At 38.1% G+C, this 23,898-nt stretch overlaps 2 protein-coding genes across 5 annotated transcripts in view; both read right to left on the reverse strand.

The window, feature by feature from the left end:
* Positions 1–321: 321 nt before the first annotated feature.
* On the reverse strand, positions 322–6,446 carry tmem59 (transmembrane protein 59). Its single transcript, XM_063016973.1, has 8 exons — positions 6,265–6,446; positions 5,623–5,728; positions 5,181–5,275; positions 4,730–4,882; positions 4,282–4,336; positions 3,345–3,477; positions 2,932–3,049; positions 322–2,434 (listed from the first exon to the last, which is right to left on the reverse strand). Exons 1-8 carry the CDS (start codon positions 6,403–6,405, stop codon positions 2,288–2,290), a joined length of 948 nt encoding a protein of 315 aa, XP_062873043.1. The 5' UTR covers positions 6,406–6,446; the 3' UTR covers positions 322–2,287.
* Positions 6,447–7,632: 1,186 nt separating this feature from the next.
* Positions 7,633–23,898, reverse strand: part of u2surp (U2 snRNP-associated SURP domain containing) — a 16,322-nt gene continuing 56 nt past the window's right edge. Inside the window, exons 1-25 of one of the 4 annotated variants that reach the window (XM_063016240.1) lie at positions 23,876–23,898; positions 22,443–22,541; positions 22,171–22,282; positions 21,801–21,922; positions 21,656–21,723; positions 21,448–21,536; positions 21,182–21,243; positions 20,880–21,045; positions 20,584–20,795; positions 19,336–19,379; positions 15,998–16,102; positions 15,291–15,357; positions 15,009–15,193; positions 14,107–14,269; positions 13,759–13,838; positions 13,581–13,668; positions 13,006–13,137; positions 10,519–10,714; positions 10,328–10,405; positions 10,169–10,232; positions 9,513–9,672; positions 9,313–9,423; positions 8,944–9,065; positions 8,324–8,491; positions 7,633–8,044 (exon numbers count right to left, since the gene is read on the reverse strand). The exon at positions 23,876–23,898 is cut by the window's right edge and continues 56 nt beyond it. In XM_063016240.1, coding sequence (XP_062872310.1) covers positions 7,906–8,044; positions 8,324–8,491; positions 8,944–9,065; positions 9,313–9,423; positions 9,513–9,672; positions 10,169–10,232; positions 10,328–10,405; positions 10,519–10,714; positions 13,006–13,137; positions 13,581–13,668; positions 13,759–13,838; positions 14,107–14,269; positions 15,009–15,193; positions 15,291–15,357; positions 15,998–16,102; positions 19,336–19,379; positions 20,584–20,795; positions 20,880–21,045; positions 21,182–21,243; positions 21,448–21,536; positions 21,656–21,723; positions 21,801–21,922; positions 22,171–22,282; positions 22,443–22,541; positions 23,876–23,898 — 2,855 coding nt within the window. In that variant the 3' untranslated portion in view covers positions 7,633–7,905. Of the gene's footprint in view, positions 8,045–8,323; positions 8,492–8,943; positions 9,066–9,312; positions 9,424–9,512; positions 9,673–10,168; positions 10,233–10,327; positions 10,406–10,518; positions 10,715–13,005; positions 13,138–13,580; positions 13,669–13,758; positions 13,839–14,106; positions 14,270–15,008; positions 15,194–15,290; positions 15,358–15,997; positions 16,103–19,335; positions 19,380–20,583; positions 20,796–20,879; positions 21,046–21,181; positions 21,265–21,447; positions 21,537–21,655; positions 21,724–21,800; positions 21,923–22,170; positions 22,283–22,442; positions 22,542–23,875 lie in introns of those variants that run through there. The other 3 variants (XM_063016239.1, XM_063016238.1, XM_063016241.1) reach the window with 3 other exon arrangements.

The raw sequence follows: 23,898 nt of genomic DNA on the forward strand, positions 1-23,898 counted from the left end.
CAGTGAAATAAAGATTGAAGAGAATGAAACACATCACAGATTCTTCTTTTTACTGAATTTTACTAAACGTCCCAACTTTTACTGGAATGAAGTTTGTAATTAGTCATATAAAACTTCGTTACATGAGTTAATATAAAATAGCTCTGCACAGTTTACATCCTTGCATCCCTCACTAACCCTCACAGACATGGTTTTCTAACTCAGTTTTAATTTTCTAAAGCTTTAGGATCTTATTGTGTCTTACCTGCGATAAACAGGAGGATGAAAAGATGTTGCTTCATCCCTGATGAACAGATTAATGATGAATCAGTGAGGAGTAAAAATTGTTCATGCTAATTTTATTCTTCAAAACAGTTTACACTTTACTCTCATGCTTTTAGGTTTTATTGTTTGTTTGTTTATTAGGATTTTAACATCATGTTTTTACACATTGGTTACATTCATGACAGGAACGGTAGTTACTCATCACACAAGTTTATTCGATTCACAAGGTTATCAAACACAGTCATGGACAATTTAGCTTCTTCAATTCACCTCACTTGCATGTCTTTGGACTGTGGGAGGAAACCGGAGCACCCGGAGGATCTTTCAAATCTTGTTGTTATGTTTGACTAGAAACATATACCCACACATACTGTATACTACCACATTAGATACTACAAACCATATTCGTGAAATGCAAAACATTAATCTGTGACTTAGTCATTTTCTTGAATTTTTAACTGACAAAAATTATAATATATATATATATATATATATATATATATACACATATATACATATATACACAGCACAGGTGGGGTTATTCTGTTTATTAATGTAGGGTTAAAAAATAAAGAACCACTTCAGATAACCTTTATAAACAGAAATTTGTCATTTACAAATTGAAATTCTTTATTTTATAATGTGATATTTTAGTGTATTGAAAAATAACACTCAAAGACAAGTAAGTGATTTTCTACCAAAATGTCTGTTACCCTGATATCACAGTTGTGTAAAAACGGTCAGCCTAGAAACCTGCCGTTTGAGCTCACATACCCCTAAACAACATATTTCATAAATAATAAGTCATTGTTTTAATATTTAATTACATCTAACCTTCATTTTACATTTTTTTTTTTTTTTAACTGCTTTAACCCTTTCCTCAATGTTACCCACAATGGAATTCAGCTTCATTCTGAAAGCCACATGCCCTAATTCCTCTACATTTGTTTATGCTGCATTTATTTTGTGTTCAGTAAGGATACGAAATGCTTTACTTATCTAGTATTTCAAAATAAAAAAAAATTGTAGCATTAATTTAATAAAAGGTCACACATGTTTGACCTTTTGACATCAATAGGGAGTCACTAATTAAAATTCAGTACATTAATAAAAGCTTTTTCCATCTATATCCAGAAACACTGGACATAAATCAGGAATAGACCCTGTACAGGGGGGCAATCCATTACACCTTAAAATAATGTAAAGTACCACTTTTATATTTTTTAGAAGGAAACCCACATACACTTTGCAAACATGCTAAACCTCTCACAGTCAGAGACTAAAGACTAATTAAGTCCAAATCCCAAATTACTCTGCACTACAGAGCTGCCCCTCATGCTTAGCTGTTTGTAAATAAATTACACATCAGAAGGGAAAAACGTTCTTGACAGTTTTACATTTGGTTCTCACAGGGACTAACCAAGAGCTGACAAGTTAAATCTTAGTCAGTGCCAACGTTACAGAACCAGAGAGTAAAGTGTATTTTAAGCACACGGTTGCCTAGCAGCAGTTTTCTTAAAATGTTTAAATGCTCACAAACACCCTAGTTCAAATACACTGTGATACATTTTTTAAATACAATCTCATAGTCATGCTGATGTGTTCTCTTCACCATCTCATTAGTAAGTGGTTTTTGGTTAGAAATAAGCAACACAATTCAACCTGATTAATCAAAACCGTGTAACACTCTAAATATTTAAGTAAACTTCTGTATTAATCAAAACATTAACTGCACCAGCAATACAAGCGCTATTTCCTCCAAAAATGACGAAAGTAGAATATCAAATACCAAAATACTTTAGCAACACAAAGTACAACAAAATTTTTATAGAAACTCATTGTCATAATCATATACATAAAAATCATATTAGATTTTAATATCAAATCCCAGAATTATGAATTATGTAGACATGTCCACCTGTGATGAGCTGACAGAAAAGGAATTTCAAGAAATATATCTTCTTTTAGATTAACTTTACACCATCTACCAAATCTGACCTCTCCTTTTTGTGAACAGAAATATTTACATTTCGTTCAATTTAATCTTGGATGGAAGCGGTCCTGCCTCATCATCTGTACCTAAGGAAGTGACCACCAGCAAAGAGGACTGTGAGTAAGGAATCAATTTCTGCTCCTTCATGAACTCCAGGTCTCCATTAAAACTCAGCTTCTGTAATAACAAACATACATTTAGGGTTAATAATCTTTTGTTCACACTATTCTCACTCCATCACCCTTACTCCATTCCCCTGACTCCCGTCCCAACTTCCACCCTGTTTTAATTTCTTCTTACTCCTCAACCCATCCTGACTTTTTATGTCCTGTTTTAACTCCTACTGACCTGTTTATATACCTGTAGTGTTCCCACTGTTCCACCATGTCCCATGCATGTTCCTAGTGTCTTAGTTCTGTCCAAACTCCCCTTGTCCATTAAATGTACCATGTCTGGTTCCAGTAAACAAATTCAGTCCTGTCCTGTCTCAATTCCTCTTTCCCATCTCAACTCTCTTTACCCCTGTTTACTTCCTCTCTTTGCCCTATTTTCCCAGCCTGTGCACATTCCAACCCAGTTTTTCATTCTTACTCTCTATCCCAAAAGCTTTTAATGGAAGTTTGAACAGTTTGTGTTAAGTTAAAAATCCAAAGGTTCTAACAAAGTTTGATTACCTGAACAGGATGGTACTGGTGGGCAGCGGTTGCCACAGTAGCACAGCAGATCCAGACAAAAACCAGAACAGAGAAAATCAGTGTGGTGGTTAAGATCCAGCCGGGCAGCCAAGGGCTCCTGATCATCAAAAACAATAAACTTATATCTAATCTTAATCATAACATAAATCAGTTACAATTACATAAACTGTTCAATTACAAGGCCATTAATAACATTATTCACATAATTTTGTTTTACTAAAGATTAAACTATAAAAATCAATAACTTTACATTTCTAAAATCCTTTTTATTAGCTGATCAGCTTTAACTGAGTAAAACTTTAGAGGAACATTTCTGCAGCATTCTGAGTGTTAAGTATTATTAATGAAAAAACAAACCAGTGAGTATAACAATGTTTAGTAATTAAACAAACCTGGACAAACAGGAAAACAAATCGTTTTGGTTCTCAAAGTTGCTCTGATCGTGGGCCACAACTCCGAGTCGCTCCTGTACCAAACTGCTACTGTACTCTCTATACACTGGCTCACTGCGCCCCTCAGCCAAAACTGTTCAATATAACGTCAGAGAACATCAGATATATCCAATACATTAGATGTGTTCAAAAATAAGACTGTGCTAGTGACGTATTGTGTACTGAGTGCATATGTATCATATTCAAACTGTTCAATCTTTACTACATTCATAATATCATCGAATAATCTATTATTAAAAACTAGCGGTGGAAATTTTGCCAAATTTTGATAAATGAACGTCACTAATTAACTGTTAACCCATAAACAACAAATTTGTGTCCCATAAAAGTATAAAACAAAGTTTAAATTAACTTTATTTATATAAAAAAAGAATACTATATTAAGCGTGGCAATGATGTAGAACAATAAGATGAACGTAAACACCATGATCAGAACCAGTTCAATAATCAGAATGTAAATGTTACACCAAGTCTCTAGCAAACAGATCATGACAAGCACTAAGTAAACATGGTAAGCATAATTAATTAAGATGTAGAGCTGGAGCATGAGCAACTGATGGCGAGTCAGGGTTTGTTAAACTGTCAGCATTAACTTCTATGTTAATAATTAACATTGACATCCCAACTATAATCATTACAAAACTTTATAGAAACACTACTAAACTTATAATACTAAATATAATATCAATAAATATAAACACTGCTAATTAAAGATCTCTCAGTTTACTAACACATCACCAGTTTTTATTTTGTATTTTTTTTATTTAGAGGGATGTAAACTACATTTTAACAGCTGAAAATAAGCACACAGTGTAAGTAAATAAATCCATATATAAAGTTAAAAAAGAGTTTACTTTAAATAATCATATATACATACGTGATTCGTCCTTCAGCTCATCTCTCAGAGTGATCAGATGGACCTGTGGCTCTGACTGGAACATCAAGAAAACAAATTATTAATTATTAACCCTAACCAATAACCGATAATAGTACAATATTAGAATCTCTACAGGTCATTAGTTATCAATATCAGTTTTTTTTATCAGAATTAATAATTGGTATGTGATCAGTGTTTTGTATGTGATCACTTCTCTATACAGGATCAACATTCAGTTTGTCATTAGAACTGAGTTTTGAGATTAGTACTAGGTATCAGATCGATACACCAGCAGTTCTCAATATCTGGATCAGATTCAAAGTGTAATAAAATGACTGCTTAGTGAAAGATTAATCTTTAGCATGGGATCAGTACATTATTAACACAGGTGTGATTCCAATTTAGGTGATTCTTAGTTTTTAAAAGTAAGCCCACTTCCTGTTTTTACCTGAAACACAACCATCTTTCCATCATCAGCCTGCAGGTAAACTGTCAAGGATGAGGAGAACACTTCCTGAGCCTGATTCATCATATCCACCCACATTTCTCTCACCAGGGTGAGCGGGTACAGCAGGTGAATCCGGGGCATCATTGCTAACAACTTCAACCAAACAAACCCCAAAACAATGAATTACTTAATCAGCCAGTTTTAAAACCATAAAAATATCAAATGAAACACAGTAACACTGATGCATCAAACTAATGATATTTAACTGGTTTACCAGGGTACCGCTGAACCTTCCATTCCGAATAGTCAGAAGGAAGATATTAATATTGTGTTTTAATGATTGAAAAAGCACAGAAAAACAACCAGAAAAGGAAATACTATTTCAACACAACTGTATCTACAATCTACACCTAACACTTAATTATTGGAATGTTTCTAAGGTTAGGGTTACCTGTTCCTGCTGTTGCTGAGCAAATGGAAGCTGATTCTGGCACCCAAGTGAGCAAGCATACTGTTCCTCTTCACCATTATACGCTTCAGCACATGCTACAAAAAAAAAACAGTTTATTATAACCCTAATCCCTGTGCTAATTCTCCTCACTGATAAACAGAATACAGTTTACTGTTACATTTAGAACATTTAGCAAGTGGCTTACTATTACAAATGAATGCACAGCAATCAGTTCAGGGTTAAGAGTTAGAGCCTCGATCAGTAGCAACCAGATTGTGGGTCTCAAAAGAGCAACCTTGTGATTAACAATCTGGTACCTTAACTGCTGAGCTTCCACTGCCAATGCATTTAGCTGCATTTAGCTTATCAAATGCAGAGTATAGTTTAAAATGAACATTAACATACACAATGAATTGAGTGTAACTTAAAGGAAAATAAGTACCAGATTCACACTCAGATTGGGTTTGATTCAGATTTTCAGTTTCAACCACAAACTGGCAGATAGAGAAGAGTCGACACCCCCGCTTACAGGCGTACAGCTCGTCCTCCTAAAGGTAATGACATATGTCTGTTAAATACATGAAAATAAAAAAACTAATCAGGACTGTTAGTGCAAAATGTTTAATATTAAGAAAAGACTGAAAAAAATTATTATTAGTGTTCATAAATATTGAATCAGTAAAGTTTAGTCTGGGGTTAGGGTGAACGTGTTATCTGATGATCCTGACAGTTTTCATTTCAACATAAGATGAAACTCAATTCTTCTTCTGGACCTTCGCAGAGAGACCACTATTCCACTATATGGGCACAGAGAAGCCAGCTGTAATTATAGTGTGTGTGTGTTTTAATAATTAAGTCACAGCAAAAAATCAGTTATAACAAAAATAATGTTAAATAACAAATATAATCCAAATCATATGTGTAACAAAATTGAATGAATCTGATTGTTATTATCAGGATTATAAGATCTGGATAATCTAAAGTAATCTAGTGTTATTATTATTATTTAAGAGATATGTGGTGTGCTTTGTTAGTAAACATTAGCAGTAACGCTAAAGCTAACGCTAATGCTAGCGGTACTTACACTTGGTTCTGTGTGTAAACTGAATGTCTGACTGCAGGACTGAACACAGGAATCAGAGCTGCTCAAAACTCCATCAAACACCGAAGCACTGCAGCACCAACACACCGACATACAGAACACCAACACCGGTATCATCCTCATCTTCACACCGCTGAGATTAGCAACTCCGCTAACAACAAAAACACTTCCTGTTCCGCGTTACTTAACTGTACTAGCGACTCATTCGCGAGTCGATTCTTTGGTACAGAAGTCATTTTAGTCACTCATTTATTTTACTAACAGATTTATTCTGGAGATGGTCGCGGTGGGTCTGGTGCCTAACACTGGGAGCAAGGCAGTAATATGGAGCCTTTTGTAGGAACTAATCTATTCGAAAGCTCAATTTACTTGCTTATTTACTCATTCACACGAACACGTGTAAAGCTGCCAATCCACCACTGGCATGTTTTTTTTCCCTCGCAGACACTGACAGGGAGTAATCTGTAATGATTAAAAGATTATTAAAAGATTAAACCCTGGACCTCAGGAACCATGTTATTGTGCGACACAGTGCACTTTCAGAGCAGCCAATCCACCATCTGCATGTTTTGGCGAAGTGATTAAACTTTATCTTCTTAAGACAGAAAAGGAAAGAACATGACCAGTTCCTAAAAACACGAAAAAAAAATTCTGTCTCGTTATCAACGTTCTAATTCATTAACCTTACTTTACTCGACACACCAAGTCTTTATGTAGCTGACAGAAATGGACCTTCCCCAAACTGCTGCAGCAAAGTTAAAAGTAATATTATATAAATAATTTTAGACAGCTTATAGCAATGGATGCGTCTGAAACACCGGGACCAAAATAATAGGAGTGTCCACATATTTTGGTCACGTTTCTGATTACCATAAAATAATTAAAAACTGAATTAAGGTGCTGATTTTAGTTATACAGGTACAACAGAAACTTCTGACTTAAAAAAAAATCATAATTAAGAATTAATTAATTTAGAATTAATAATTTGAACCAAACATGATAAAGGCCATTTTTTATAGTGTTCAGTTTGAATGTGCTGTTTCTGTTTATTAACACTTAAGTTTTTATTAACATGGCTTATAGTTTTAATGTTATTCAATCATTCAGCTCTTAATATAAAATGTAATTTCTGTAATTATAAAGCTGAATATAGCCGATTGTACATCTACACAATATTTTTCAACAGAACCTTTTTGTCCAGGTACAGTAAATAATTTTTAGAGATCTTTAAAAACAGGATGATAAATGTTTAATAAATTACAGTAGAAAATTTTATTTGCTCAATTTTATCTGATCAGTAATTATAAAAAAAAAAACTCTGATCAGATAATATTAAGATCAAGGCAGAAATCATTGTGACTTTGTCTTTATTGAAAATCAAAAACATCTATACAACTGAAACGTTTTATATTTTACTGACATAAAAACCAGCAGTCTCATTGCACCTCCCCGTTTCCATGGTGATGAGTCATCATGCCCCCCTCCCCATTAGACGGGCACTTTAGGTGTGGATGAAGTGAATTTAATAGGAAGCTACATGGAAACGGGACGTTTGTTTCCTAAATATTTACAGAATGAGACTAAGTCCAGTGGGCGAGAGGGTTTTGGGGTCAGAGGGGTTCCTCAGTGTTTACTCTTTTTGGATTTCTTGTGTGAGCGATGTGGAGATCGTGAACGTGAACGCGATTTTTTGGAGGACTTTTTGGGAGTTCTGGATCTGGATCTACGGGATCGTTTAGGTGTTGCAATTGGAGACGGAGACCTGCACATAAAATCAAAACAGAAAGAAAATATTAATATGCAAAAAAAAATAAACACTACAATAACACATCTGTGTTTAATATGCATTTTATTATTATTAATTATTATAGGGCAGGGACATGATAATCAAAGACACTTGGGGTAGGGTAGGGTAAAACAACAACTTTGGTGTATCTCTAACCAAATCGCAGGTTGTGTGGAGAGGTTGTGTGGAGGTTGTGTGCAAGTTGTGGAGAGGTTGTGTGAATGTTGTGGGGAGGATGTGTGGAGGTTCTGGTACCGTTTGGAGGATTTTCTGCTCTCCCGTGGCGAGTCTCTGTAGGATGTGCGTGAACTCTCTTTAGTGTGAGATCTGTCTGAGCGTTCTGATCGTGGAGAAGGAGAACGGACACGACGGACGCTGCTACCACTGCGACTCGGACTGGGAGATGGGCTGTGTCTACGTTTCCTGGCCAATCAGAGCAAAGCAAAGAACAACCAATCACATCAGAGTTCAGTTCTGTGAAGTCATTAATTATTGCAGTCAAAATAAACCTTGTTATTAAATTCAATTCTAATCCAACCAATCGGATCCAATCAGACATTCTGTTAGAAACTGAGATCTGAAGTACAGTTACGTTCAACTTAACTGTAACCCAGAGGAGGAACTACAAACAGTAAATAAATAAATAATTGGGCACTCAGGTGGTGTAGCGTTCTGATATGCTAGCCCGCCACCGCCAGGATCTGGGTTCGAGTCTCAGCGGTGGGGGGATGGACTGGCACCCTTTCCCAGTGTAACCAGGCTCACTGCGACCATGATCCGGGCATGAATGATGATTCTAATGAATTTTAAAGGTTTGATTGTAATTTTAATGAGGAAGAATGGATGAAAGTGATCCTGCAGTAAGTGGATCTCACTTCTCTTTCCTGCTGGATGATGATGGTGGTTCTTCTTTATCTCTGTGCGTGTTGTCAGATTTCTCTTTCTCCTTTTTCTCTTTTTCTTTCTCCTTATCTTTATCCACCTCTTTCTCCTTTTCCTTAAATATATGAAATAATGTTAGTACACGATGGGAGTACTTTAGGAAAAATGATCTACGTTCTCAGGGTAGTAAAACTTTCACCAGAGAACCAAAAACATTCTGAAACAAGAAAGTGGATTTAAATAAAAGTGTTGCCCGAATGCAACAAATGTAAAGAACAGTAAAAGTGGAACCACAGAACAGGAACTAATATTGTAAAGTTCAGGAACTACTGACATGGTTCTACTGAACATAGAGAACTGACCCTCAGCAGCAGCTTCTCTCTGTACACCTCCACCTGCTCCTGAATGCTCTGTCCAGACTTTTTTGGCCGTTTCCCAGATTCCAGCTCGTCTTGAAACTTCATCACTTTCAGCTGAAAGAAACACAAACGTTTTTCATTATTATAATAAATATTAATTAATAATAAGATTATAGCTGCTGAATGAGAATAAGTAAGTGAACCTCAATTTCTCTGAGTTTGGCTCGTTTCTCCTCGCTCATCTCTGACAGCTTGTTGGATTTGGACTCATGCTGTTCCTCTTTTACAGTTTGGGGGGGTAATGGCTGTTCCTGTAAATATGAACTTTTCTCTTTCTCCTTCCTATCAAGTTCATGTGAGTCCCTATTAGACACAGTAAATACTCAAAATTACCACAAAAACAAAAAAAACGCATATAACCACTAACTATCCACTTCATTAGGAACACCTGATCGTGCATCTGAATCGGTCAGGTCATGTGGCAGCAGCACAGCGTATGAATGTATTGGGTTCCACTAATATCTGCCAGGAACAGCAATCTGAGGCTACAATGGGCACAGGTTCACCAAATCTTGTCAAATAAAGATGGTTAAACATCACCAGGTCTGATGAATTTCACATTTCTGCTGCAGCATGAAAACAGTAACATCAGAATTCAGTGTGAAGAGAATTAAATCATGAACTCCAGCCTTGTGTGATCAGGCTACTGGTGGGCGTGTACTGTTGTGTGAAATGCACTAGACCCGCCCTGACCAAGGAAAGCTGCAAACCATCACCCACCATTCAGAGGGTGCCAAGACCATTCAGGTTTTCAAGAGTACTACAGTTACCATGACAATAATTTAATATACATTTTTACCTCTCATTATTTTTGTCTGACTCTTCTGGTAGATCAAAGACTTCCCACTTTGATGTGGTAACAGCTGGTATCAGAGATCAACAAAACAAAGTTCAGTACAAGAACATCAAACGCAACACAGAGAAGAAATATTAATAACAGCAATTAAAAGTAATAAACCCTGAGCCTCCAGAGCTGGTCCGTCCACTTCCTCCCACTTGGATGGTGCCATCTTAAACCCTGCTTTAGCTCCACGTACTACACACACACACACACACACACACACACACACACAAAAGATCAGAAGATGGTATTTTTAGGAAAAAGGCGGGTGTGTAATTGTATAATTCTGTAGGTACATTGACACTCACGAGGAACCCCATCCAGCTCCTCCTCTGTGCTCCTTATAGGAACTCCATCCAGATCATCTAGAGGCGCACCATCCAGAGGAGCCCCATCTAAAGGAGCACCATCTACATCTTCTAAAGGAGCACCGTCTAACTCCTCCTCCTCCTCCTCCTCCTCCATGATGGGTGCACCATCCAGATCCTCCACCTTCTCCACCTGCTGAACTCACAGTACATTAAAGTGTTCATGAGCATTTGATCACGTCTTCAACTGAGAAACGTCTACATCTACACTGCTTTATGATTATACAGTGTATCACAAAAGTGAGTACACCCCTCACATTTCTGCAAATATTTTATTATATCTTTTCATGGGACAACACTATAGAAATAAAACTTGGATATAACTTAGAGTAGTCAGTGTACAACTTGTATAACAGTGTAGATTTACTGTCTTCTGAAAATAACTCAACACACAGCCATTAATGTCTAAATGGCTGCAACATAAGTGAGTACACCCCACAGTGAACATGTCCAAATTGTGCCCAAAGTGTCAATATTTTGTGTGACCACCATTATTATCCAGCACTGCCTTAACCCTCCTGGGCATGGAATTCACCAGAGCTGCACAGGTTGCTACTGGAATCCTCTTCTACTCCTCCATGATGACATCACGGAGCAGGTGGATGTTAGACACCTTGAACTCCTCCACCTTCCACTTGAGGATGCGCCACAGGTGCTCAATTGGGTTCAGTCCATCACCTTTACCTTCAGCTTCCTCAGCAAGGCAGTTGTCATCTTGGAGGTTGTGTTTGGGGTCGTTATCCTGTTGGAAAACTGCCATGAGGCCCAGTTTTCGAAGGGAGGGGATCATGCTCTGTTTCAGAATGTCACAGTACATGTTGGAATTCATGTTTCCCTCAATGAACTGCAGCTCCCCAGTGCCAGCAGCACTCATGCAGCCCAAGACCATGATGCTACCACCACCATGCTTGACTGTAGGCAAGATACAGTCGTCTCGGTACTTCTCACCAGGGCGCCGCCACACATGCTGGACACCATCTGAGCCAAACGAGTTTATCTTGGTCTAGTCAGACCACAGGGCATTCCAGTAATCCATGTTCTTGGACTGCTTGTCTTCAGCAAACTGTTTGCGGGCTTTCTCGTGCGTCAGCTTCCTTCTGGGATGACGACCATGCAGACCGAGTCGATGCAGTGTGCGGCGTATGGTCTGAGCACTGACAGGCTGACCTCCCACGTCTTCAACCTCTGCAGCGATGCTGGCAGCACTCATGTGTCTATTTTTTAAAGCCGACCTCTGGATATGACGCCGAACACGTGGACTCGACTTCTTTGGTCGACCCTGGCGAAGCCTGTTCCGAGTGGAACCTGTCCTGGAAAACCGCTGTATGACCTTGGCCACCGTGCTGTAGCTCAGTTTCAGGGTGTTAGCAATCTACTTATAGCCCAGGCCATCTTTGTGGAGAGCAACAATTCTATTTCTCACATCCTCAGAGAGTTCGTTGCCATGAGGTGCCATGTTGAATATCCAGTGGCCAGTATGAGAGAATTGTACCCAAAACACCAAATTTAACAGCCCTGCTCCCCATTTACACCTGGGACCTTGACACATGACACCAGGGAGGGACAACGACACATTTGGGCACAATTTGGACATGTTCACTGTGGGGTGTACTCACTTATGTTGCAGCTATTTAGACATTAATGGCTGTGTGTTGAGTTATTTTCAGAAGACAGTAAATCTACACTGCTATACAAGCTGTACACTGACTACTCTAAGTTATATCCAAGTTTCATGTCTATAGTGTTGTCCCATGAAAAGATATAATGAAATATTTGCAGAAATGTGAGGGGTGTACTTACTTTTGTGATACACTGTATATTGTACTCTGTATATTCTCTAACCTCATTTCATGGAAACAGACAGACATATTAGCATTTCACTGCACGTTAACCAGCATAAGGCCGTGACAAAGAAATAAAACTTGAACTTTATTTGGAACTCTGGGTTGAAAGAAAACGTTATTGTGTCTTTAAGATTAAAGGTTATCAGAAACCGAGGCCGGGACTAAAACTAAAGAACCACCGATTTAAAACCGTGTAGAAACAGTGTTTGTTTATCGTTTATTAGGATTTTAACGTCATGTTTTACACTTTGGTTACATTCATGACAGGAACGGTAGTTACTCATTACACAAGGTTTATCAGTTCACAAGGTTATATCAAACCCAGTCTTGGACAATTTAGTATCTTCAATTCACCTCACTTGCATGTCTTTGGACTGTGGGAGGAAACCGGAGCACCCGGAGTAAACCCACGCAGACACAGGGAGAACATGCAAACTCCACACAGAAAGGACAACCCAACCTGGGGATCGAACCCAGGACCTTCTTGCTGTGAGGCGACAGTGCTACCCACTTAGCCACCGTGCCACCCTGTAGAAACAGTGAAAGATTAATGATGGTTATTTTAAGGTTGTATGGATGTTACCTTTGGAACTTCAGGCTCATTATCCTGATCAAGAGTGATGAGACCCAGGAAAATGTTCTGCAGTTTAATGAGGAACGGATCCGGGTACACGGTCCAATCCTCCCACGCCCGAAAACAGGACATCACTCTTTGCTGTGCAGAAATAAAAAATATTTAATAAACCTAACTGTACCATATCTGATTAAAAGTAGTAATTACTTAAAAATAATTAACTTCCATAAATCTTTTAAACAGTTGTGCTAAAGAAAACTAAGCTAAAGCAATCAATCAAACAACAGAGGAGAGCTGCTGTGTCCTAAATACCATCCGACTTATTAAACAGTCGATAGTTTCACATCACTGGTGAGGCTGCCATTTTAAGAAGTGTGGTTTGAGACACAGCGCTTTATCTCACAGACAGCACCAACACCTCTCTGTGCTACCTGCACTCAGGTGTATTACAGCTACTTGGGTTAACTAACCCTAACTATTATATCCAGCAATTCAGGGTTGAATTATAACGTACACAATTATTTATTTTCCTCCTAATAGTATAAAATTATTCACACAGCAGATTAATAAAAGTACATAAGCACCTTAAACTGTTCGGACTGTAGGTGACCCTGTATCGCCCTGTACGTGGCATTTAGATCTGAGAACATCTGACACAGTTTGATCTCAAAGCTGATAAAAAGAGAGAGAACATTTGGATTTTAATCACAAAAATCAGAGACTGATACAAATCTATAATCATTTACACTTACAATTACTTACAATTTACGATAGTAGGAGGCGTTAGCCACTTTAGCTGAGGAGTTAAACAGCACGTCTGATACCAAGTATAACCTCGCAATCTGTTTCAAAACACATTCAACTCGGAACACTTAGCACCAAAACATCACAGTACAACAGCACACTGACCTGAGCTTTTAATGAGGTTAGAATAAAACAGGAATGGACGTTTAACAAATGAAATTAAGGTACACAGGCAGAACATGAACATTTTGGGTAAATGTAAGAAACACTGTGTTTTTTATACTTCATGACTTGTCCTGATTTGGAGTAGTATTTTTTTATGGTTCTGATGCTAAAATGAATAATGTAAAGTGTTTTTATTTGTACCTTTTTAGGTAGGGGTGTTTTTAGGATGGAGAGAGACTCGGCGATACACTCCACGATTTCCTCAGCAGCATCCGCATGAGAGAGACAGAACGACATGGCTTCAGCTATATCGTTTCTCCTGGGAGTCAAAGATCTCAACAACTCCTCCAGCTTATCTCTCTCACTGTACACACACACACACACACACACACACACACACACACACACACACACACACACACACACACACACACACAATTTAGGGTTAGATTTAGTCTTGTTTAACATTTACATGGTACTAAAAACTCTTTTTTTTTGGTAAATGTTGGTTGGTAAGATGGATAGTTGTAACAAATTGGACAGTGATAGGCGTGTGTTTGTGCTTTGTGTATAAAAGCAGGTAAGATAATCAAATAATAAACTAATAGCTGAGTTTTATCATGGTGCGCTACACTGACCTGAGACCTCACATTAACTTTAACTGACCAAGTGCGTTTCAGTCAGTAATGAGATTGTAATGCTGATCTGGTCTTTAATGGTTCATGTAGACATGCATGTAGACAATTACACAACACTCACATTATACACTTTTACTATCACACTTCTTCAACAACCCGGTAATGAATTTTATAGGAAGTTTTGATCAGATTCTTTACATGTTTATCTACACTAGTGAATGATCAGAGATTCCTGCTGAATGATTTGAGAGGTTCATGTAGAAAATAAACTAGATAAAGATAATAGATAAAGATGACACAAATACCACTCCTCCCACCCAGAGATCATTTAGAGTTTTACACCACTTTATACACATGATTGTTCTTTAGATCTTTTAATTATTTCTTGTGTCTATATGTTCATTTCTATTTTTGTTTCTGATCAGCAGTGTGTAAAGATGAACTGAGAGAAGATCAGTAACGTACTCATCTTTCAGTGATCCTTTCTGTTTGGTTTCTTCCTCCCCGTTCTCCTTCTCCTTCTCCTTCTCCTTCTCCTGCTCCTCCTCAGCTGTACTGTGCAGGTAAGGGTTTAATGGAGGGGGGCGCCATAATGAGCCATTTTTAAACAACCTAAAATCTTCAGTTCTCCACTTGTTAGGAGAATCTCCCTGTAAGAGATTTATATAAAAAATCATCATCAGAAGAACTCACATTCATAATATTTACATAATAATAAGAATAATGATTAATCTGATCATCACTGACCTGCAGGATGGTGTAAAGCTTCCACCTGTAGTACACATGAGCCGGACTCTGGTTCTCAAACAAAAACCTAAAACACAATATTTACCATTAAAGATGATTTAAATATAATGTGTATAAAATAATTATGTCTATAATAATAATAACTGTCTGGACTGTTTTTTGTTTTATTTTAATGATGTATTGAAGAATTTTGCCTGTGTGGTTTCAGATCAATGATTTCTCATCATCAGAATAAACTGATATTGGTTTTAATTGAAAGAGAAGAATTCCAACATGTTAAGGGTGGTGGCAGCTTAGTGGTTAGGTACTGGACCAGTTATCAGTAGGTTGCTGGTTCAAGACCCACCACCACCAAGTTGATGCTGTTGTGTCCTTAAATACGACCCTTAACCTTCAAGTGAACTGCATTCAGTCACAATAGTCTGTCTAAATAAAAAATCTGCTAAATACCATGATAAAAATATCATAAATGAATGAAAACCCACTAAGCTGCTGCTTTAGAACGTTACTGCTCCAAAACGTAAAGAATAAATCTATTCACAATATTGTTCAACGTTTTTTAACCACATAATTCAAGTGATTTTAAAGCCACCAGCCCATCATTTCATTATTTTCAACAATAAAAACCCTCATATACTGACACTCTGAACCTCCAAGTCCCATCAGATTCAGGAGGGGAGAAATGATAAGATAAAAGTTATAATGACCTGTATAATGGATTGTTGATTTCTTTGTTCATGATCATGGCCTCAAACATGGGTCCCTCACGCACCACAAACTCGATCATGCGATGAATTAGACAGAGTAAATTCCTACAAAAACAGCAGAGTTAAAATACAATTCAGAGCCTTTAACCAACACACACACACTCATTTATAATGCCAGAAAATATTGCTTATTGATAAGAGTGGTGCCCATTACAATCAGCCACTTCATCCTGCCGGTACCTGAAACTCGAGCCCCCCGACTGTTCTGTTTTTTTTAAATATCTATTCACCTTTATTCACACGGTAAACAAAAAATATACAATATAAAACGGTGTGATTACTGCTCGCACTTTTGTAATGTGACTCTTTAAACAGTTGTGAGTTTAATGTTTTAATGAGGATGAACTCAACGGTGAGGCGACATTATACTACAGTTCAGCAGCAGGAGGTGCTGAAGTGCACTACAAATATTACAGAAATACAATTTACCTGATTATCAGGACTACATGAGCTCCAATTATAAAAAAAAAAGAACTAAATCAGGTTTAAAAACATGTTTAAATGATACAATAGCTTCCTGGCATCATCTCAGTGCACCATCTATACAACACACACACACTCACACACCTAATCTGAGCTGCACTACAGTGAATCAATCATGTATAGTGTAAGATTTAAAACTGACTGGTAGTGTAACAGCACACACACTCTTATAATAAAATTCATGAATTATTCTAATGATTTATTAATAAGCCATAGCACTGCTCCCTCACTGCATCTACATCAACATGTATTAAACAGGAATGGAGTAATCACAACATTCTGATAATGGAGTTAGCCAGTGCACTGGGCGCAGAGTGTCCACTACAACTGTCACTTCAGCTCATTTAGAATCATTTCTATCACTTTGGATCAGAATGTAGTGAAATGATAAAATCACAGAGCATTGGAGCCGATCATACCCAAGTGATTCCGTATACTTTCCCCAATCCTGATCCCGGGACGTTTTTCGGGTCCCTCGCTGCTGCTGCTGCAGTTCAGCTTGTGCTGCTCACCAAGGCCAAGGTCAAAGTTCTCTCGACATACAGAGGATTGGGTGGTACGAATTGAGGTGCACTACTGCAGAAGTTCCACTGAGCAAGAGCCAGAAGCAACCGTGTGTACAGTCATTATGTACTGCTAATTAGCACAGTTCATTAGCACAGTACTGATTTTAATCACTTGTAATGTTTATTCAGCTGTTATGCTAGTAAAGGTTATGAAGTTCGCCTGGTGCTAATACAGGAAAATTAATGAAGTGATAATTGTAATATCTGCTTATAAAGTGAACGGGGTTTCTGCATCATCGCTGCGTAATCATAAGGACAATGATACACCAAACCTGCAGGAGGCGCTACAGTGGTTTCATATACAGTGCTACTATATTAGATTTGCTAAAGTTATTTAATACATATAAAGTACAGGTGAAACTTGGATATAACTTAGAGTAGTCAGTGTACAGCTTGTATAGCAGTGTAGATTTACTGTCTTCTGAAAATAACTCAACACACAGCCATTAATGTCTAAATAGCTGCAACATAAGTGAGTACACCCCACAGTGACCAAATTGTGCCCAAATGTGTCGTTGTCCCTCCCTGGTGTCATGTGTCAAGGTCCCAGGTGTAAATGGGGAGCAGGGCTGTTAAATTTGGTGTTTTGGGTACAATTCTCTCATACTGGCCACTGGATATTCAACATGGCACCTCATGGCAAAGAACTCTCTGAGGATGTGAGAAATAGAATTGTTGCTCTCCACAAAGATGGCCTGGGCTATAAGAAGATTGCTAACACCCTGAAACTGAGCTACAGCATGGTGGCCAAGGTCATACAGCGGTTTTCCAGGACAGGTTCCACTCGGAACAGGCTTCGCCAGGGTCGACCAAAGAAGTCGAGTCCACGTGTTCGGCGTCATATCCAGAGGTCGGCTTTAAAAAATAGACACATGAGTGCTGCCAGCATCGCTGCAGAGGTTGAAGACGTGGGAGGTCAGCCTGTCAGTGCTCAGACCATACGCCGCACACTGCATCGACTCGGTCTGCATGGTCGTCATCCCAGAAGGAAGCTGACGCACGAGAAAGCCCGCAAACAGTTTGCTGAAGACAAGCAGTCCAAGAACATGGATTACTGGAATGCCCTGTGGTCTGACGAGACCAAGATAAACTCGTTTGGCTCAGATGGTGTCCAGCATGTGTGGCGGCGCCCTGGTGAGAAGTACCGAGACGACTGTATCTTGCCTACAGTCAAGCATGGTGGTGGTAGCATCATGGTCTTGGGCTGCATGAGTGTTGCTGGCACTGGGGAGCTGCAGTTCATTGAGGGAAACATGAATTCCAACATGTACTGTGACATTCTGAAACAGAGCATGATCCCCTCCCTTCGAAAACTGGACCTCATGGCAGTTTTCCAACAGGATAACGACCCCAAACACAACCTCCAAGATGAGAACTGCCTTGCTGAGGAAGCTGAAGGTAAAAGTGATGGACTAAACCCAATTGAGCACCTGTGGCGCATCCTCAAGTGGAAGGTGGAGGAGTTCAAGGTGTCTAACATCCACCAGCTCCGTGATGTCATCATGGAGGAGTAGAAGAGGATTCCAGTAGCAACCTGTGCAGCTCTGGTGAATTCCATGCCCAGGAGGGTTAAGGCAGTGCTGGATAATAATGGTGGTCACACAAAATATTGACACTTTGGGCACAATTTGGACATGTTCACTGTGGGGTGTACTCACTTATGTTGCAGCTATTTAGACATTAATGGCTGTGTGTTGAGTTATTTTCAGAAGACAGTAAATCTACACTGCTATACAAGCTGTACACTGACTACTCTAAGTTATATCCAAGTTTTAGTTCTATAGTGTTGTCCCATGAAAAGATATAATAAAATATTTGCAGAAATGTGAGGGGTGTACTCACTTTTGTGATATATATATATATATATATATGTGTAGACTTTATAGAATTAAGTCTCTAAGGATGCAGCTGTCTGGATGGTGGTGCTTCACTCTCTGGTTTGTACGAGTCCAAGACATTTCCAACATTTTATTCATGGCACTGGTTTAAAACATGAGTGCAGTTTAAATTAATGTCTGATTATTTATATTACTAGTATTTTTATCATTATTACTACGATTACTTTTATCCTACAGATTAAATCTACATTCAGTGCCTGTATAATGATGCTGCTGGACTGTTGCTCAGTAGAACTCAGCGATGGTAGTCAGCACATAGCCAATAGATCAACACTAGAGATGATGTGTAGAGATGAGAGAATTTGGAAAGAAGGAAGAGTAGAGCATGTACCTCTCTGTTGGGATAACCACTTTGACTATGGCTTGCGACAGAGTCTGGATATGAAGTCACATCATAAATAAACACAGAATAGACGTGAGTATTGTTCACAGCAAAATCAACATTAACACTACAGAAACATTACTCAACATCAACATCACTAAAGCACTTCTACACTGGTCAGTTTTAAAACTTTACTCAGCTAACTCCATGCTAACGGCTACGCTAAACTCCATCATACACAGAACCAGTGCAATAGAAACTCTTAAAACGAGACCAAGTTAAAAACCTTTTTGTAGAAATCATCAAAATCTGGATTTTTAATCTGAACACTTACCCACGTCAGTGCATAAACTTAATATATATCTACTACTATTAAACTAATTACACATCACACAACGCTTTATATTCTGTCTGACAAGATGAGACACTACAGATCATTTTATTACCAAAGGAAGGAAGTGATTTTGGATGTGATGTACTGATACTAATATAAAAGAATTAAACAACAAATGATTAAAGCCTCTTTTCTGCTGCACAGTTCCTTATGGTATAATACAGTAACAGATCCAGAACTCTTCAAGCTGTACATGATGTGCTACCATCCGTTCCTGTAGTACAGGGTGAAGCTGGGAAGTTTGGGTTTGCCCTGCTGTAATAATTGTGGTTTTTCATTTTCCTGTAGCTCTGTTTAGGTTTAGTTTATCTTTATCAGTGCACCGCTCTGCGGTCCTCTGGTACCATGTGTACTTTATTCTGTGTGAAAGTCTTCAGAAAATCTTTTTCCTCCTCCTCTTCTGATCACACACTCATCAGATCCTTCACCTCATCAGCTGATCAGAAGCATTTCAAGGTTTTTCCATTTTTCCAGTGTAAAACATCACACTGACTGAAACAAACCTCCTGCAGTGGGATACAATAAGTGGATTTTCAATCCAGCAGCAATTCTGTTAAAACAATCGGCGGATCAGCACCAATATTTACACCACCCACACCACCCGCTCTGGTACTCTCAGTTCCTGATCAACAAGGGGAACCAAATGTAGGGATTTAGTTTATGGATTGTAAAACATACTGAACCACATGGAACCGTGCAGTAGAAACAGGACCATAATACAGAAAAAAACATTAAGAACAAAAGTGTAGCTGCAGTGCCTCATCCTAATTACTACTAAACAATAATCTTTTGTAATAAAAATTATAAATAAATAAAAATGTCTAGTGTCTAAACAAGTTCTCATTCTGTTCCAAATCAGTTACCTTCTCAAACTCCTCTTTGCTTTTGGGAGGAGGAGGCATGGGCACAGTGGGGTTCTTCAGCCTTTCTTTGGGCTGGGCGTTGAATGGCAGGCCGGATGGAGGAGGAGGAAGGGTGTGTTCCATCAGGGAGGGAGGGATGTAGATGGGGTGAGGGGGGATTGGTACACCTTTACCCCATCCTAATTTCATTTCAAAGTTCATAACCATTTTTCCTAAACAAAGAGAAACACAATCAGAGCTAAAACTCACAGCTAAAATTCATCTATGGTTTTAGAAAAATCCCTACTAGAATGTACCATTTAAATGTTTCAGTGCTCGTTCTGCATCTTTCCTCATCATAAAAGCTACAAAGCCACAGTTCCTGTCTCGAGCTCTTTCCTCGTCCGTCCTCGGCCACATGATCTTCACACTCGCTAACGGTCCATACCGCCCAAACTCCTGACACAGCATCTCCTCGTTCATCTACCACAATTATGTAACATTATCAAGGTGATAGAAGTTAGAAATATGGATTAAACAGTTTGTTGATCAGCTGATCAATGCTGAGATTTCTGATGAGATGGTTATTAAATGATTAATTAGTTTGGTGTGTGATTACCTGGGGGTTTATATTTCCCAGGTAAAGATTAGTGGTTGTTGGATCTCCTACATCATGAGAACCTGGAGCAGAATCATCCAATACTGACACAGCACAAACAATAAATCCATATCAAACAAATGTTTACTTATCAATAACAAAAACTCCTCAATTATAAATAATGTTTAAATTACATGTGATTTAATAAAGTAATTAATGAAAAAACATTTATAACATTCTGATATTAGCATTTTTTATCTTTATGTTAAACATGAGAAGTTACTTACACGATTTTCTTCCCTCTGTGTTTGGTAAAGGTTCAAATCTACTGACTCTCCCCTTCGACTTGTGCCTTTCATCTCTCTCCTCCTGAATCCTACACACACACACACACACACACACACACACACACACACACACACACACACTCAGTAGTAATATATGTGAATGACTGAAGAGAGCTGATAAATTTAGATGTATGAAGGTGATCTGTACTGTTTGAGTTCTTCTTTAAACAGTTCCAGGTTGCTCTTCTTCTTTTCTTTATCTGATTTCTTAGAAACCTACAAAATTTTATATATAAATTATTTATTTGATCAGTAATTAGCACAATGAATAAACCTTTAATATTAATACTTACATTGCGCTTATCTAAAGGAACAAACAGTGCAGGAGGTTCCGGGGGAGGAACAGGTTTTGTCTCTAAAATTCTAGATTTCGGTTTGTAGAGTTTTCCTCTCTTATCATCGACTGCAGCTTCATCTGAATAAACACAATAAAAACTTTACTGCAGCATCATTTAAACCTCTTAACATTCATTCTAATTCCCTTTATTCTTTTGTGTTTTGAGTTTTTTTTACTTCTCATTTACAGCAGAAACAGAAAATATTTCAGATGTCAGTAACTGTCTTTAATAAAAGTTCATAATATTAATTAAAAGCTGTGATGGTGATGTGTACTGAACTCAGTAACCAGAAAAAAGGAAAGGTGGTGGTGGGGGGAGTGTTTACCTTTGGTGGCGTTGGTGAGTCCTCCTCGTACAAACGTTTTGACTCTGCCATCTCCCCCCTCAAACGCTGCCAGGAATTCTTCATAAATTTCTGCTGCTGCTCTTTCATCCTGCTGTAATACAGTGAAATAATACAGTCAGATAAACCTGATTCTGCTCACATCATTACTGTGTGATACACACCAGGGTTCATTAGTTATGTGTTAATTACTGTGAGTAAAGTAAAACAAAATTATTAATAAAAGGTTAAATATAAAGATTTCTTCGTCTCACCTTCTTCTTTAGTTCATCTTGTTCTTTCTTACTGAGAGTTCTTTTAGCCACAGCCATCTTCCCAATACTGAAGGCTTTTAATTTACTCTCCAACAGCGCCTGAGGAAAATACACAAACTCCTCATCATCATCATCACCATCATCCTCATCCTCATCACCATCATCCTCATCATCACCATCATCCTCATCACCATCACCATCACCATCACCATCACCATCACCATCACCACCATCACCATCACCATCATCATCACCATCATCCTCATCACCATCACCATCACCATCACCATCACCATCACCACCATCACCATCACCATCACCATCACCATCATCACCACCACCATCACCATCACCATCACCATCACCATCATCCTCATCATCATCATCATCATTTACATTTTCAGCATTTAGCAGACGCTTTTATCCAAAGCGACTTACACGATGAGCAATTGAGGGTTAAGGGCCTTGCTCAGGGACCCAACAGCGGCAACTTGGTGGTGGCGGGGCTTGAACCGGCAACCTTCTGTTTACTAGTCCAGTACCTTAACCACTGAGCTATCACTGACCCTATCATCATCATCCTTATCACCATCATCCTCATCACCATCATCCTTATCACCATCATCCTCATCACCATCATCCTCATCACCATCATCCTCATCACCATCATCCTCATCACCATCATCCTCATCACTAACACCATCATCATCATCATCATCCTCCTCCTCCTCCTCCTCCTCCTCCTCCTCCTCATCACCATCATCCTTATCACCATCATCCTTATCACCATCATCCTTATCACCATCATCCTCATCACTACCACCATCCTCATCACTACCACCATCCTCATCCTCATCCTCCTCATCACCATCACACACAAACACGTCTTTATTTTACTGTCTCAATAATCACACATTTTAATACTTTCATTAAATTACGATATTAATTAATCTAATATCTGACATCACTTTCAGTGCGAACACGTATTTATTGGATCAAAGTATTAATAAAATATAAAAACTTTTGACAATAAGACAATAAAAGTTTAAATCATTTAAATTAAATAATAATTATGTTTATGTTTAAATGTATAATGAGTAGAATCAATGATAGCATCATTATTTAGTATTATGTAAATGTAGGAACTGAACAGCTATTTTGATTTAAAACATTTTAAATAAGGTTTATTATAACATTTATGATGTAATTTGTAAATATTGTGTACCTGTGATTTTATTTATAATATATTATATAATTAAAGCTAATGTTAGCATGTTAGCATGGACAACGTCACTGTTTTAGTTTAAGCAAATAATACTAATGTACATGAGCAAAACAATTGCGTGTTTCATTTATAAACTTATTGGTCTGTTTATAATAAAAACGCTTAACAATTATATAAATAGTGAAAATTAAAATGATGCCAATTGTACCTTGGAGCTGGACTTCGGAGTCC

The sequence above is a fragment of the Trichomycterus rosablanca genome, chromosome 20 (genome assembly GCF_030014385.1).
Source record: "Trichomycterus rosablanca isolate fTriRos1 chromosome 20, fTriRos1.hap1, whole genome shotgun sequence".
Taxonomy (NCBI): Eukaryota; Metazoa; Chordata; class Actinopteri; order Siluriformes; family Trichomycteridae; genus Trichomycterus; species Trichomycterus rosablanca.